General features: G+C 59.0%; 1 protein-coding gene across 3 annotated transcripts; it reads left to right on the top strand.

Annotated features, from left to right (window-relative positions):
- Positions 1-296: 296 nt before the first annotated feature.
- On the top strand, positions 297-12,181 carry RASD2 (RASD family member 2). 3 transcript variants are annotated; one of them, XM_026010956.2, is made up of 3 exons: positions 297-1,316; positions 6,087-6,480; positions 9,759-12,181. In XM_026010956.2, the coding sequence occupies exons 2-3, from the start codon at positions 6,210-6,212 to the stop codon at positions 10,286-10,288; spliced, it is 801 nt and encodes a 266-aa protein (XP_025866741.1). In that variant the 5' UTR covers positions 297-1,316; positions 6,087-6,209; the 3' UTR covers positions 10,289-12,181. The 3 variants fall into 3 exon arrangements, with proteins under 3 accessions (XP_025866741.1, XP_072598933.1, XP_072598932.1); XM_072742832.1 differs by lacking the exon at positions 297-1,316 and adding an exon at positions 2,588-3,668; XM_072742831.1 differs by lacking the exon at positions 297-1,316 and adding an exon at positions 3,865-4,837.
- The last annotated feature ends 4,652 nt before the right edge of the window (positions 12,182-16,833 follow it).

Raw genomic sequence — 16,833 nt, 5'->3', positions numbered from 1 at the left:
CACGCGGGCACCCGCAGGGCATCGGGCATTTCCGCGATGGGGGAGGGCGCGGGGTCCCGGGCGACCGGCGGCGGGACCCTCGCGGTCACCTGCGGCCGGCGAACGCGCGTGCAGACGTCAGCCTCCGAGCGCTCGCGGCGCCCCCCGCCCCCGGCCCCACGCGCCAGGGCACGCGGAGCGCCAGGCTGCGGCGCCGGGGCGGGGGGGCGGGGCGGGGGGCGGGGCCGGGCCGCGGGACCCGCCGCCCATTGGCCGAGCGCAGCGCCGGGACCGGGCGCCGGGGAAGGCGGGCGCGGGGCGGCGGGACCCGCTGCTCGCGGGCCGCGGAGGGGGCGGGGGGCGCCGCGACGGCTCCGCGGGGGGACGATCGCAGGCGCGGCAGGGAGCGCCCGGGCCCGGTGGGCTTCTGCGCTGGGCCCGTCCCCGGGAGGCCGGGCTGCGACCGCTTTCCGGAGGGACCGTCGACCTCGCCCGGCCGGAGAGGGGGCGTTCGCCTCCAGGAGAGGGGGGGAGGGAGGAGCTTGGGCCCGCAGAAAGTTCGCCTCCTCCGAGGGCCGGAGGGGGCGAGGTGGGAGGACGCGCGGTTTCAGGCTAACTCGCAGCTACGTGCGAAACCTTGGGGCGGCGTTCAAGGCCCCCTCCCACACGCGCGCGGAGCTGAGCGCCTGCCCCTCCTCCGGCTGCTGGCGTCGCCTCGCAGGGAGAAAGGAGCCGACCGCGCGGCGCGGGGAGAGCTGCAGAGCCGCAGGCAGAGGAGGAGGCCGCGGCGCGCCGGGCAGCCCCCCAAACCGAGCCACCCCGTTTGGCGCGGGCGGAGGTGGCACAGGGGCCAGCCCGGGTTCGCCCACTCGGGACGCGCACACACGCGCGCACCCGCCGGGACCTCCAAGGACCCGCGCTGAGCCCCGGAGTCGCCCCTAGCGCCCTCCCCCAGCCCCGGAGACCCAGGCGGGGACCCCGGGATCGGACGTCCCCGCGCCTCCGGGCACCTGGCTCAGCAGGAGTCCCCCGGGCCGGGGCAGGGCAGGGCCGGCGGCGGCGAGCCCGAGCCCGCCCGGCGCCCAGGCCCCGCCGAGCCCTCGGAACCCACCCATGGGGCACCGGCTCCCCACGTCCCCTCGCCCGGCCGCGCCCAGCCCGGCGCCCGGAGCCGCGCAGAGGAGGAGCCCGGCGCAGTGACCGAGGAGCCGCTGGAGACTCTGGAAGCCTCGGCGGCGGCGGCGGCGGTGACCAGACAGGCGAGCGGTTCCCCGCGGCTCCAGGCGCTTCCAGGCAGCCCTCCAGGCTGTGCCAGAGGCCCAGCCCGCCGTTCTCAGGTAGGAAAGAGACACCCCAACAGAGCCAGAACCGGGGAGCTGGCTGAAATGGGGGAAGCCAGGAAGAAACGTTCGAGGCTTGTGGGGGGGGGGGGGGCAGAGGAAGCTCTACATGACTCGAAAGCTTTACATGACTTTACATGAAATGAAAGTTAAACTGATCGAGCACCTACTACTGATAGGCAACTTTATATATCTGGAGAGAATGGTATTAGGTGAGCACCTACTATGTGTCAGGCTGAGTGCTAGGCCCTTTACTTGGTCCAGGTAGGAAAGACTTACTGAGCTGCTACTATGTGCTAGATGTGTTGCTAGGAGCTTTCCATTTAAGGGACCTAGGGCAAAAGCCATTTAAATATTAGGACACAGGCTCAAGGAGGAGAGAAGATTAAGGAATACCTTTCTGTCCAGGGTTCCTTGAGCTTTTTTTTTTTTTTTTTTTTTTTTTTGAGGGGTGGGGGTTAGTGCAGGGATAAGTTTCCTGGATACTTCTTTTCCCTGGAAATGTTTCCTGTATTCAGCTGGCCTGAGGGCCTGCAAGTACCTCCAAGGGGCTCTCTCTGACCTCTTCTCCCTTTGCCCCCTACCCTGGGAGGGTGATGAAGGATGTTCAGAATTCATGGCAGATAGGAGGCCAGGCTGGGAAGGGACAGCCAGCTCAGGAGCCTATGATTCAGGCTTATCCTGGCGTCACCGTGACAAGATGGGGTCCCCCAGGTCCTCTGCCCGCACTCTAGTCTCACCCCACCTGGCCATTCTAGGCAGCCCCTTGAATGCCAAGACGGGGTGCCTCAAAGGAACTCTCTTGCTGTGTGCCAGGAGCTGTATTAGCCTCTTGACTTCTCACTGAACAATCCGGGCCACCGCACGGGTTTGTTTCTGTGATACCCCTTTGATAGATGACCAGCCTCACCAGGCCAGACCATTTGCCCAAGGGCGCTGAGCTGGTGAGAGGCAGGGCTGGTCCTCTGGAAGCCAATGCCTGGCTGCTTTCTACCATCCCGAGCTGCCCAGGGAATAACGTGTGTGTCCAGAGAGGCTGGCATGTGTGCTGATGGGAGAGGCTTGAGGTGTGTGGGAGGGATGGGGGTGGGGTGCTGGTACAGTGGAACAAGCCTGGGGGACTCACAGGGAGAAGGACCTGTCCAGACTCTTGTCCTGATGTCCATCTGATCCCCTCCATCTTCCAGGCAGGCCCTGGGCGAGGGGCTTAAGGGAGAAGTAGGGGGAGAACCCCCACATGCCTTTGGCTGGGAGTTGGCTGGGCAAGGTTTGGGGGTGAGTCCCGGGCAGAGTGCCTGCCCCAGCTGCCTGTGGGGCGGGAGAGGGAACCAGAATATAATAGGCCTCAGGGGTCATTCCTCTGCCTCACACCAGCTGAGGCTTCACTGAGTCAGGCACTGTTTTGAAAAAGACTGGTTTTGGCCAGGGGGTAGGCTTTTATAGAGGTGAGAGCCCAGGCTTTGGAGCCCAGTCAGCCTAATTGTAATCCTGGCCTGGCCGGTAGTCTGCGTGAACTGGGGCAAGTGACTCAGCCTCGCAGATCTCCAGTGTCCCCATCAGTCCAGCGAATGGATGATGGGCTGCTCTTGACCGGACTGTGGTACAGTCATTGGATTGTGGGACACAGAGCACCCAGCATGACGAGAGCTCGCGTGGCGTGGCTATGGCTACTGTTCCCCCGAGGGGGCTCCACTCTCTCGCCACCCTGGGACTTTCTGCCTCCCGGGTGCCCTAAGAATGGCTCCAGGGTGGGGTCAGCTGAGAGTCCCAGAACTCGCACGTGGGTTCCTGTGCTGCCAGTGGTCCTGTGTCCCCCAACCACCGTCTGAGCCTCTAGGGTTGGGCTCAGGGCTTGAAGGGCCCCTGGCACTCTGATGTCCATCTGCCCGGCGCAGCCTTGGGGGCGGCCTGGCCGAGGATGGAGAGAGGACAGCAGGCAGCGGATGGGAGAGGCTATGCCCACAGCTTCCCGCAGGGCCTCCTCTGGGGGAGGGGAGGGAAAGAAGATGCGGGAGCAGGTGGGGCTCGAGGCAGCCCTGTCACCTGGCGTCCAGGTGTCTGGGTGTCTCACGCAGCCCCACGTGCCTCCACGTGCCTCCGGCCATGTGAAGACTCATAGTCTTCTCTCGGGGAAGAAAGCCACTACCTCCCCGCCCCCCTTTGCCTCTTTTTCTGACACCCTGTCTCCTCCCTGACTCTCGGCCTCTTCTCTCTGACTTCCTCAGACCCGTTCAGCCACCGATCCTAGCACGTCTGTACCAGGAGCTCCGGGCTAGAAGCTGGGCAGGCACTGATGGAGACAAACATGGTCCCCGGGGGCTGCTGGCCTCCTTCCCTGTCTAGACAGAGGTGATCACAGCAGAGTCAAGCTCCCTGCAGAGGGGCTGGGGGGGTGGCGCTGTCATGGTGTGGGGCCAACCCTGCTGCCCCCCATCCATCTTCCCTGAAGGCCCAAGCTGGCTTGCCAGCCCCAGAGGAGACTGAGAAGCCTTCAGCGCTCTCCCCACTGGGCACCCACAGGTGTGTCCAGAGCACAGAGATACTCAGGGCAGCACCTGGGTCAGCCAGGCCAGGGGTGCGGGGTTGGGGATCAGGACCTCAGAAGGAAGCTTCCAGTGAGCTCCAAAGGCAGACCTTTTTGCTTCATTCACTCATGGATCATTTATTAAGCACCTGTTGTGGTGTACCTGGCATTGAAATCCTGTGGGATAACTTGAGAGATGGCTGCAGGCATGAATTAGGTGGGGAGGTGGGGTCTTAGTCTCAGAGTCACCGTGCTGGCTCCTCTATTAACAACACTGGCCAGTCATGGAGTCTTTTAAGTATCAGGTTCTTTATTTGTGAAATGGGCAGATAATATCTTCCTCACAGGGAGGTGGTGAGGAGGCTCCCCTGCGTGGGGCAGATTGCCTGGGCTCAGATCTCTCCGTCGCTGGTTCCTGGCTGTGTAACCATGAGTGGTTAACTTAATTTACCTCTGTACCATCCCCTGTAAACTGGGGTAACACCACCTACCTTCTGGGGTTACTGAGAGCTGGAGCGAGGGGTTACATGTTCAGTGCTTAGAACACTCTGGCATATATTGGCTGCAAGGTAAATGTCAGCTCCCCTTATTGTTCTAAACTTAGCACAGTGCTCGGCACACGGCAGGGGCTTGGTTAGTGGTGATTGCCAGGGCTCCAGGCTTAGGGTCGGCAGTGTGCTGAGCGGCTTATTGTGTGCATCTGTTGGCAATTCATTCGTTGAGATCCTCTTGGTAGCTTGCAATTGGCCATGGGGGGAATGTGTGTGCCACGGAGGTTGATAAACGCTACCAATAAAAGCTTTCTAAAAAGGTATTTTTGAGAGCTGGTGTGCTGCACAGTAGCTCTCCGTTGGGCAGGGCGAGCAGACCCAGATGCCTGAATGCCCTGAACAGGATGGATGCCAGGAGACTCACACACAGGAGGTCTCTCCACCTCCGGTCTCTTGGTATAATGGCAGACAGAGAACATTCTGATGTTGGAGAGAGCCTTGAGGTGAGTGGAGGAGGCATTCCAGGCTCCCGAGCTGGGGCAGCCAGGGGTGGGGACCAGTGGGAGCTGGCACGTACAGCTCCCAGCGCACATTGGAAAAAGGTATCTTCTCCGGGCAGATGAACTCCACCAAGACAGCCCCCACCTTCCCACCCAGCTGGGTGCCTTGTGCAGTGCCCAGCCTGCACAACTGTGTGTGGCAGCAGGCTGAGGGCAGAGGGGAATCGATATTCCAGCAGGCCTGTATCCATTTGTAGTTCCTCTTCTCTAGAGAGAGGAGGGATTCCTGCTGGGGTGGGGTGGGGTGGGGAGCCAGAGAAGCCTTCAGAGAGGAGGTGGTATATGAGCCAGGCCCTGAAACATAAAGAGAAGAGGGTGTTCTGGCAGAGTGACTAGCACGAGCTAAGAAGTGGAGGCAGATCTCAGCAGAGCTCCAAGGGAGCGGTGGGCTCAGGGATTGTCAGCAGATTCTGCTGGGTGCTGACCTAGGGAGGGAGGGTGGCGGGCTGTGGCTGCCCTTGGGGTGGGCCTGCTGGGGCCCTAGGGGTTATTTATCTCCATTTGGGCTTTGGGGCCGGGACCCTTTGCAGTCTCTTGCACAAGGCCAAGAATTCCCCTTGGAAAGTGAGGGGTATACCCCAGAGCCATGAACCCTTGGAGCTCTGAGGAACTTGGGTTGTTCATGGGTCCTTTCTCTGCTGCACATCCCCTAGTCCAGGCCTCTGGCTCTCCTGGAAGTGAGCAAACCCCCAGGGCCTGGGGGTGAAATCACCAGGCCCTGGGTGGGGAGGATGTGGTCTGGATGTGGCCTTTTCCCTGATTCTGGGAAGGGCTGAGAGGCCGCCACACCTCCAGGCTTAGCGCCTTCCCCAGGTCGGGCCCTGCAGTCACAGTCCGGGGAGGCCAGGGTGGGAGAGGACCGGAGGACCAGGGAGGGATCAGGTTCTAGCAGGAGTTAACATTTTGCGACCTCACCATGTGCAACAGCCCCTTTTATAGATGAGACAAGTGACTTCCAGGGAACATAAGTGACTTGCTCGCCCAGGAGCAGCGGGGAGCCGGGGTGAAGTGAGGAGGAAGCCCCCTGGCCGTCCTGGTCCAGAACAGACAAGGGGTGAACAGACGCCAGGGCAGATGAGAGCATGTGAGGCGGGTGGATGAGGAAGAAGGAGGCAGGAGAGGCCATGAATGAAGGGGCGGGCGGAGTCGAGGCCCGCTAGAGCCCCCCGAGTCTAACGTGCCCATCTTACAGGCCGAAAACGCACGCCTGGACCGGAGCCACGCAGAGGAGGCCAAGGCTGCCAGCAAGAGGCTGCAGGGCCGGGTCCAGGGCCTCCTGACGCCTGTCCCCCGCTCCGCGCCGCAGACCCGAGCCATGATGAAGACCGTGTCCAGCGGGAACTGCACGCTCAGCGTGCCCGCCAAGAACTCGTACCGCATGGTGGTGCTGGGTGCCTCGCGCGTGGGCAAGAGCTCCATCGTGTCCCGCTTCCTCAACGGCCGCTTCGAGGACCAGTACACGCCCACCATTGAGGACTTCCACCGCAAGGTCTACAACATCCGAGGTGACATGTACCAGCTGGACATCCTGGACACGTCCGGCAACCACCCGTTCCCTGCCATGCGCAGGCTCTCCATCCTCACAGGTGGGTGCCCGGGGTGGGCGTGGGCGCCGGATGGCCCGCAGGGCGCTGTCCATGTCTGCCGCCTGAAGGGAAGCTCCTAGTGAGGCCCCTGGCACCCTTGAGGGTCAGAGAGGGTTGCTGCCCGAGCCGGGCCCCGAATTCCGTTCTGTCTGGCTGTGGATCGAGAACCGCAGCGCCGCCTTCAGGTCCGGAGTGAGTCCCTGGCTGTCTGGTTCTTACCCTCCACTGCTGAGCTGTCCCCTAGTCTCGTGGCCTTGCTGGGAATGGTGGGGAGGGAAGGCAGATGGTCCAGGGTTCAGAGGGGGCGGTGGAGACGTGGGACTGGGCCATCATTTGCATTTACTCAGGCAGCTTTGTGCGGTGGCTGAGAGGGCAGGCCAGAAACCGTCCACCTGGGCCAGCAGCTCCCTGGCTTTGTACCTCCGGGCAAGTGACTTTATCTGTGGCTCGGTTTCCTCCCTGTGAGAGCATCACATTGGTGCCCACCCCCCAGATCACTGTGAAAAGTAAAGGAGTTAATACAGTGGAAGTGCTTGGTGAACGGATAGTAAGTGCTCAGTAAACCCTGGTCTTAAGTCAACCCAGCGTCTAGAGTGCCTGCTCCGGGCTATGCAGTCCTTTCCTAAGCCGCACTTCTCCCACTGCTGGTCAGTGATGACGGGGAGGAATGAGCAAGTACCCCCGTTTCCATCACTAAAATAACCCCCCAGATGGAGATGCACTTGCACCAAGGAGCCTACACCACTCTGCCTCCGCAATCTGGCCACGCCCCCTCCTGGAGCCCCTGGGGCAGGTGGCTTCTTCTTGTAGGCTGTCCTGGCTGACCATCCGACCCAGATCACACTCCCGGCCCCATATTTTGTAGAGGCAGTGTGTGAATGGAAGGAGCCCTCGGTTGACCTGGGCCCCAGTCCTGACTCCACCACTTGGGGGTTCCAATGTGTGACTGGAGCTCTGAGTCTCAGTCTCCCCAGCTGCACAGCACGCATCAGCTTGCTTCCCCCCTTCCCCCCACCCTGTGTGGCTGTGGGGACACTCCCGGATCATGGTGGGTGTTGCAGGGATGTCAGCTCTCCTTGCCTTGGGGAGGGGACTGGGTGCCCCCCAATATAAAACAGGCTAATACCAGGGGCACCTGGGTGGCTCAGTGGGTTAAGTGGCTGCCTTCGGCTCAGGTCACATCTCAGGGTTCTGAGATTGAGTCCTGCATCGGGTTCACTGCTCGATGGGGAGCCTGCTTCTCTCTCTCCCGTTGACCCTCTCCACCACTGGAGGGTTCCCTCTCTCTCATGTATACTCTTTCTCAAGTAAATAAATAAAATCTTTAAAAAAAAATAAGGCTAACATCAGAGGGAGGGAGGGAGGGAGGGAGGGAGGTGTGGAGGAGGACCGTGTGCATATTTCCAAAATTAATTTTTAATGATACCAACGATATGCAAACACACCCTCCTGTAAACACGGATAAGGCTAAAGATGCCCCCTTGACGTGTGTCCCCAACTGCAGGCTCCCATCCCCTCCCTGGAGGCGGCTGCTCTATGGGTCCGGTGGGGACATTTCCAGACCCCCCACGAACACACTGACCTTTATATTTGAATTATCTTTGTAACAGGGAGGGCTTTTGTCCATCTCTTTTGAACGTGCACTTACGATTCGGAGCACATCTGTCTGCTGCTTGCTTGCTTCTTTTCACTCCCTAGCCAGTGCCTCATTTTCCAACCTGGTGCTGGTGCGCAGGAAATTCTGAAAGCCATTAATTCTGCTGCCAGCGCTCTTTCCAGCTGCCAGCCAGGCTGTCTCTGAAGCTTGGCATCGCGGTCTTGCATTTGAATATGTCAAGGCCGCCAAGTCCTCAGGGGCCCGGGATTAGCCTAATGGGACAGGGGGTTGGCAGGTTGGCAGCCCAGATAGACACAATTGCCAGGCAGGGGCCACCTTGCAAGTGCTTCTCTCAGTGGCTCCCACCCCTATTCTTCCCATCTCATCCCGCACTTTCACCCAGCTTTATGGACACCCACTGTGTGCTGGGTGCTGGGAGACGAGGTCAAGGTGACACCGTCTCTCTCCTTCTGCCCCAGAGCACACGGTGAAGGGCATACCATTGGCCGGAGCATGGTTCTGATTATGGCATGTGCTGTTGGGGGGGACAAATGGTGTGCCCCGGGGGTCCCCAGAGAGGAGGCAGCCATGCTGCCAGAAGCTAGACTTGTTGGATTCTCCTCTCCAGAATGCAGGCCAGTCACCGACACCACTGAGCTTCAGTTTCCTTATCTGGGAGACAGGGGTTTTTGACATCTCCCCACAGGTTCTTAACGAGTTGAAGCCAAAATTTGAGCATGAGCTTGTAACCCCTGTGCTAACATCCAGAGATGCAGGCACTGCCCACTTGTCGCCCCGCCACCCCCTGCGACCCCTGCGTGGCCTGTTTCACACCCAAAGACCTGCCTTGAGTGACGCAGTGAGTTGAAGCAGGGAGTCTTGGAGGCTAGCGCTCACTTACTCATCCCTGATTTATTCAAGAAGCAGAGAGCACCTGCGTATGCCAGGCACTGGCTGGGCAAGAACAGTAGCAGGTCAACATCCTGGCCTAGCCATGTTCACGCTGTGTGGTCTTGGACAGGTTGTTCACCCTTCCTGAGTCTCTTTTTGCTCACCTGTACCAGGAAGCAGAGGTTTGGGGAGGAGTCAAGGAGGAAAGTCCGCATGAGGCACATGTCCCACCCTGGCTCTCGATACCTTTGAACATGTGTCACTTCCCATTCATTATCTGGTGAAGAAGCTCTGTTTCATCCACATGGGGCAGATGGGGAGAACTAAGGTTTAGAGAGGCGGCCTGACCTGCCCCAGGCTGCGCGGCTAGCAAGCGGCAGGGGCCAGATGTGAACCTTAGGCCAGCCAGGTGCCAGCACTCTGAGTTCCTACGATTCCAGGCCTGGGTGATGTGCATGGAACAAGTCGGGCAAGACCCCTACAGTCATGAAAATTATATTTATTATTATTATTCTAACATAGTCTACACAAATTCGCAAGCCACTCACTCCATCTCCAGCTCTGCAGGGAAATGTCGGGGGAATTAACTGTGTCTGAGCCAGGCTGAGCCACACATTAGCGACATGACCTTGAGCAAGGGCTTTAACCCTCTGGGTCTCAGCATCCTGTCCTGGAAAATGGGGAGAACAGTGACTGCCCCACAGGCTGGTGGGAAGGGTTGAGTCAGTGACTGAGAGGGGCTGGTCAGGAACCTCCGTGGCCTCACTGCCTGGGGTCTCTCTCTCCACAGGTGATGTCTTCATCCTGGTGTTCAGCCTGGATAACCGGGAGTCCTTCGATGAGGTCAAGCGCCTCCAGAAGCAGATCCTGGAGGTGAAGTCCTGTCTGAAGAACAAGACCAAGGAGGCGGCCGAGCTGCCCATGGTCATCTGTGGCAACAAGAACGACCACAGTGAGCTGTGCCGCCAGGTGCCCAGTACCGAGGCCGAGCTGCTGGTGTCCGGGGATGAGAACTGCGCCTACTTCGAGGTGTCGGCCAAGAAGAACACCAACGTGGACGAGATGTTCTACGGGCTCTTCAGCATGGCCAAGCTGCCCCACGAGATGAGCCCGGCCCTGCACCGCAAGATCTCCGTGCAGTACGGCGACGCCTTCCACCCCAGGCCCTTCTGCATGCGGCGGGTCAAGGACATGGGTGCCTATGGCATGGTGTCGCCCTTTGCCCGCCGCCCGAGTGTCAACAGTGACCTCAAGTACATCAAAGCCAAGGTCCTTCGGGAGGGCCAGGCCCGCGAGCGGGACAAATGCACCATCCAGTGAGCAGGAGGGTCGCTGGGGTGGGGCATGGGCAGTGCCTTCGCGAGGCGGCCCCAGATGCCCGCTGCCCGCATCCTCCCCCACCCTGCCTAACGACACCCCGACACCCCGACGGCCGTGCGAAGGGCCCTGGCGCCAGACTGGGGGACCCCAGCCTCTGACCTCTGTAGGTTCTGCCGCCTTCTCGCCACTTCCCCCTGATTCTGCTTTTCAGAGCCCCCCCCCCCCCCTCCTGCTTTCAGCTCCTCCGTGCGGGGCCGGAAACAAGGTTGGGAGACGTCTGGACTCCGAGCCGGAGCTGGCCCGTCCTTGGGGTCGCCGGAGGGGCCAGACTCCCTACCTTGACGGAGCATCCTGGAACGGTTGGGGGGGGGGGGGGGGGGCCGAGCCCGGAGCCAGGTGGGAGAGGTCTCCGCTGTGCTGGAGCCGAGCCCCCGCCCCCTCCCCGCCCCCTCCCCGCCCCCTCCCCGCCCCCGGCGTCCCTCCGACGAGCCCCGGGGCCAGGTGTTGGAAGGGGCGTGGCCACGCTCCGGGCCACGCCCACCGCGGCACCGCCTCCCTCCGCCTCCTGCCCCGCAGTTTCTGTCCTCCCATCCGTCCGTCCGCGGGTGTGCTTTGCGGTTCCCGCTGTCCTCGCGTCCCGCTGTCCTCACGTGCAGTAGCTGTAGGAACGGAAATCCTTGTACTGTAAAGCCTCCCCTGCCTCTCCGGCCAGGCCCCCGCCCGGGTTAGACCCGCTGCCTCTGCTGGGGGCAGCCCCCGCCTGGACCCCGGCCTGCCTGCAGCTGGACACCGCCCTCCGTTCTGAGCTTCACAGTTTACACTCGCGCAGACGGGGCGGGCAGGCTGGGGCTGCTGCGCCCGGGCCCCACCCCACCCCACCCCACCCCGTGTCACAGAGGAGGCGGCTGAGACTCCGGGGGAGGTGGCAGGCCACAGCCCACCCCACCCCACCAGGTTCAGGGCACAGCTCTGCCTAGAACTACAAGGCCGTCTTCTACTGTGCTTGTTCCTCAAGCATTAATTAAGCATCTGTTGGGTGCTGGGTCCACTGTGTGCTAGGAAACAAAGAGGGTGAGCAGTGCACTTTATTCCCCCCAGGCCAGGCCTTTCCCCAGCCTCGGCTTGTTCCCTCACCCGCATGGCCTGTGCCCACCCCTGCCTCCCCGCCCCACTGCCCTGTGGGCTCACCGCTGTTGTGGGGGGGAGGTGCAGGAGGGAGCTGAGCCCGGAGAGGTAGGTGGGAAGGATCCTTGCAGGTCCCTTCCTCGTACCTGGCTCTAGACAGCTGCATACCAGGTGTGGCACCTGTAGACCAAAGGTCTTGTCAGAAGCCCTTAACACATACATTTTGTATCCTAATCTCCTTTAAAATACTGAGATTTAGGGCTACGAGGAATCTTAGTGATCATCTGGTGAGTCTTTCCAAGGCCCAGAGAGGGTGAGTAACTCTCACTGGCTCCAGCCCACACACAGCAAGCCCGTGAGTGGAAGAAGCAGGGCTTAGTGTGAAGCTTCCTCAGCCCCCCAGGGAGGTGGGGGGGCGCCTTCAGAAACTGGAGGTATTTTCCCCTGACCCTCTCTCTAGCTCAGTCCTTGGGGGCTCCTGTAACTTCTGTGTACGTCACTCCCGGGTATGTCCATGTACAGGTGAACACGAAGATACATACATACCCCAACTCCCACACCGCAAACTCTATACCTCTACCCTGGCACTTGCTGCTCCAGGCAGCAACTCTGACCCCGCTTCTGTGCCCTCGTTTGGCCCCAGCCTGAACCCTCTAAGCAGATGGGGTATCATGGCCAGGACAGGTGTGTGGCCTGGTCCCACCCCGTGATGTACCCGCTGCCCCAGATCTCTGTGTACGCTACCAATTAAAGTGGGTTTGTTTCTAAGCTGTGTCCTTGACCGTGTGAATTTTCTGTATTTTCAAAAGGAGGGATGCTTCTTCCTCCAACCAGAGCTGGCCTTGCCCTTCTTAGATTGTATCTGCCTGGTGCCCTTGCCACAGTAGCAGCACCGAGTCAGTCCTCAGGTTTAAATATGTGGGGCAGGGGCACCCCCAATAGGAGGTTGTGCCTTGTGCCTCTTGGCCTTGCCATTATGGGCCTTCTGGGTGGTGTGTGCCGAGTTGTCAGTGTCCCTTTGGAGGGGTAGCAGGGTCAGAGAAGAGATCCCCCCCATCCCTGCCACCCCATCAGCCCTTTGGGGCCACTATATGTCTGAGTTCAGTGTGGCTCCTGTAGACCATTGACTTTGCTCCAGGAATGTTTGGCATTGTCTGGAAACATTTTTGAATCCCCAAGACTTGGGTGGGAAGTACTGCTAGCATCCTGAATAGAGGCCAAGGATGCTACTAAACACCCTCAAGAAAGAGCTGTCTGACCCCATCTGTCAGTAGTGGGCAGCCTCAGTTGGATGGTTGGTCCTCAGGGTCAGGACAGAGCCCAGATCTGTATGGTTGATCTGATGTACAACTTCTGGACAGTGTTTAATAAACACGGGGCAAGCGGAGTGAGCCCTCTTGTGAAATGAGGCAGGATGTGGGTGGGGACAGGTGGAGACAGAAGGACAAGGTCTTATGTCTGCCACTCTGAACCTATAACCCTAGACCATAGCTCTCCCTGGGTAGAGGGGAGAGGAGGGGACCAGCCTCACACCTGCTGTGAGCTTTACATTTGGAGTCTCGTGCCACCTTCCCATCTTCAAGTCCATGAGAAACCTGCTCCTCACGGTCACCCTGTGGTCCCTACCTTCTCCAGGATGGCATAGCTGGTGCTGTGGCAGAGAGGGGATTCCCAACCGGAGGCCATCTCAGCTTCATGTGGGTGAGGAAAGGATTTTGCATCGATGGTCTGTGCTTTTGATCAATCAGCAAATGCCACGAAGCATGGAGGTGAGGGGGCTCGCAACTCAGAGGGAGAGAGCTCTGTGCAGACATTCACAAAGCAAGGTGAGCCTACCTGTGGTGGAAGCAAGCCCAGGTGGGCCTGGGGTGTGGGGGAACAGGAGGAGAGCTCCCCCTTCTGCCTCCGAGGGAGCCCAGCTCCCCTCCTATCATTTACCGACACTAGGCAGAGAGGCTAAGCATGGGAGGCAGATCACTGACCCTTTCCCAGTCCTGGTCTTTGTAAATGTGAGACACGGAGCCCAACAGGGCCTCCTGCATTACAGGGCCAGCGCTGTACCCTAAGAAGGGCTAGCAGGGCTGCAGCTGGGCTCACCAAAGCAAGCCTTCCCCTGTGGGTCAAGCCTGGGCCCCCTCTGCCACTCCCTCCCTCCACCGGGTCTGTGAATAAGTCATGTCCTTTCCCAGACTTCAGCTTCTTCATCTCTAAACGGGAGGTGGGGACAGAACAGTGGGACCAGACAACACACCAACACAACAGCCCCTCGCAACCCTATGTTCCCTGCAAGAGGGAATTAAGATTCCTATTACGTAACCTGCCACATTCCACTCGTTGCTAAACAGAACACGCTTGCTCCGGTCGGGGCCCAGCCCCGGCTCCCCGCATCCCCCGGGCTCACCGTGGGTGCGGGTTAGTGAGCACCCGGCTGGCTGCAGCAGAGGGGGAGACTTGCCCCACAGACCTCTGTTTAGCCCTGGGACAGAGGGTAGAATAGGATTGTAGGAAAATTCGCCCCCAGCGAGACCATCCAGAGACAAGCGCGGGCCGGCGGGCTCAGTCCCGACCTGAGGACAGGAACACTGGGAATTGGATTTCAGAGAATTCTGCACTGCGAACTCCAAGTGCTTATTCTGTTCCGCCTCCCTGAACCTGTCACTTACTCAAAAGAAAAACTTCAGGCTGGGTCACGGCTTGGTGGGGCTGATGGGAGGCCAGCTGGGGCTCAGCAGCAAAGGCTGCTGGGAGTACAGGGAGGGAGGGAGGGCTGGCCTTTGCTGAAGACCTACTGTGCACTGAGCACCGTGCTGGGCCTGACACCTGCAGCCTCTCGTTGGATCCTGGTGGCAAAGCTGCATGCGAGGATTATGAGTCCCTTTGTACTTTACATACGAGGGAACCAAGGCTCAGAGAGGTGAAGCCACTTGCCCAAGGTTGCACAGCTGTAAGTGGCAGAGCTGAGCTAGAATCCACATCTCATTGCAAAGCACGTTATCTCCCCAGAGTTTTCCTAACGGAGTTGGCTGAGGGGCTGCTGGAGGGAAAGGCAGGCAGGCTGAGGGGTGCCATCTGAACGCAGTTCAGCGACTTTGAACAGATGTCGTTCATAGGGAGGTAGATGCTCTACAGCTCATTACAAAAGGCCCAGCCACTGTAACAGAACTTGACTTCTGTTTCCTGGGAACTTCTGAGATGAGTGTGCTAGGCCGGCTGGGGGCAGTGGGGGCCAGGCTCTGCCCCCCCAGTCATTCAGGCATCCAGGTTTCAGGCCAGGCCGTCCCACCTCTAGGACCCTGTCACCATCTGCAAGATCAAAGCCGCCACCACATTCACGTTCAGCCAGCGGGTTAGGGGAAGAGACTGCAGGGATGCCTACCTGCTGCTCTCAGAGCCTGGACACATCCCTCCCCCCACTTCCCCTGGCCAGGCTCCCCAGTGAGAAGCACGAGGAAACACAGTTCCTTGCCAGGTGGCCCCGGGCCCAGTGGCACCTCCACCTGGAGAAACGGGAGAGGGCATCTGGCTGGCCAGCTAACGGTCCCCTCCTCCCGGCACCCTCACTTGTGGGTCCAAGACTTCAAGGGCACCTTGTGCAACCTGACTTCACTCAAAAGGCAGCTTGACCTCCCACTGCTTCCTTAAGGAGGATCTGGGCTTTATTTCCACCCCCATCCCTGTCCCTTGATAAAAACTTGGACTGTCCCGTGATTTTTCTCATCTATACCAAGGCACTTCAGCCGTGGCAGGTGCAGCCTCAGTTAAACATCCCTTTGGCCCACATCATGATGATGGATGGACACTTCAGTCTTTAGGCAAAGGAAAGACACTCTCTCTTCCACCCCCTCCCCCCAGCTGTGGTCTGCTCACACAAAAAGAAATTGAGGAAGAGCAGGATGGGCAGGTTGTCCTTTTCTTGCTCTCTGGCTCCCCTTTTAGCTAATTTCAGTTTCTCTTTCTGCTGTCCTCCATCCTTGGGAGGTGGGTCTGGGGGGGTGGGGAGGTCAGAGGCACAGGAAAGTTCTAACTGGCCTGGTACCGTGGTGTCTCGGGAAGACAGTGTCATGCTCAGAGCATGGGAGATGTTTAACAATGACATTAGAACTGCAGGCATAATTTGTGGATTTTCCCGACACGATCCCACCATCCCTGGCAACGGCTCACCTGTGCCCAACCTGACGCAGTTCTGTGCATTTTCATGTGGGTTGCCTGCTAGGTCCTTCTGCAGCCTCTAAGAATGTTCTAAAACCTGTCGGTTTCCCGTGCTGCGGCCTCTTGCCCCTCCAGAGGGCTCTGTTGGATGGGGTTTCAGGCATCCCCCTGACAGCTTTCTCTCGAGGGTTAGGGGAAGCTTTCCCACATCTGGTCCATATGAAACTCACATCCTTGGCCCCCATCAACTTTAAGAGTATAAGCTGATCTGAGTTCAGTGAGGATCTCTGGCCTCTAACTCAGATGGTCTATCACCCATTAGATTTATCAGGCAGAGGACAAACAGTGGTCCACAGAGCCCTCAGCTAAAGGGACATGCATCAAGCACTCTAGGCTTAAAATAGGGGCAGGCACTCCCACAGCATGCTACATAGCGCTCTTAGAAAAGCCTCTTTCCCAAAACACCCTCTTAACGACCGACTCTTTCCTATCTTTGACATAGGTGAGAAGCCTGAGAGTCAAGAAGCTGGGTCTTGGCCATACATGTTGAAACTTTTGCCTTTGGTTTGGCACCTGGCTTTGGAACCTGAGACCAGTCTTGCTAGGGTGCTAGGGTCTCGGCAGAAAAGTAGGGGAGCAGGCCAGGACCACCCGCTGGGCAGGAGGGAAGCTGGAGATTGGACTCAGGGAGGAACTCCAGCCTTGCCTAGGGAAAGAACACTACCCAGGGCCAGGCTGGGCCTCCATACCCATCCGTCCTTACTTGAAATGTTGGTATTTTGTTCATTGGGGATATCTCAGTCCATTCAGGCTGCTATAACAAAAATACCATAAATTGAGTATTAAGGATAGACCCATACTGCAACATAAACTGACTTATAAAGGATAGAAATTTATTTCTTACGGTTCTAGAGGCCCAGAAGCCCAAGATCAAGGCGCCGGCAGATTCTAGATCCAGTGAAGCCTGCTTCCTGGTTAAAGATGGCAGTCTTCTCACTGTGGGCTCACATGGTGGAAGGGACGAGGTAGCTCTCTGGAGTCTTCTTATTTTATTTACTTATTTATAAAGATTTTATTTACTTATTCATGAGAGACACACAGAGAGAGGCAGAAACACAAGCAGAGAGAGCAGCAGGCTCCCCGTGGGGAGCCCGATGCGGGACTCGATCCCAGGACCCCGGGATCACTCCCTGAGCCAAAGGTTAATGCTCAACCACTGAGCCACCCAGGTGCTCCAGGAGTCTTTTGTATAAGGGCATTAACCCCACTCA

The sequence above is a fragment of the Vulpes vulpes genome, chromosome 16 (genome assembly GCF_048418805.1).
Source record: "Vulpes vulpes isolate BD-2025 chromosome 16, VulVul3, whole genome shotgun sequence".
NCBI lineage: Eukaryota > Metazoa > Chordata > Mammalia > Carnivora > Canidae > Vulpes > Vulpes vulpes.
The sequence above is the reverse complement of the archived record's forward strand: the minus strand, read 5'-3'. Positions and strand labels throughout refer to the sequence as shown.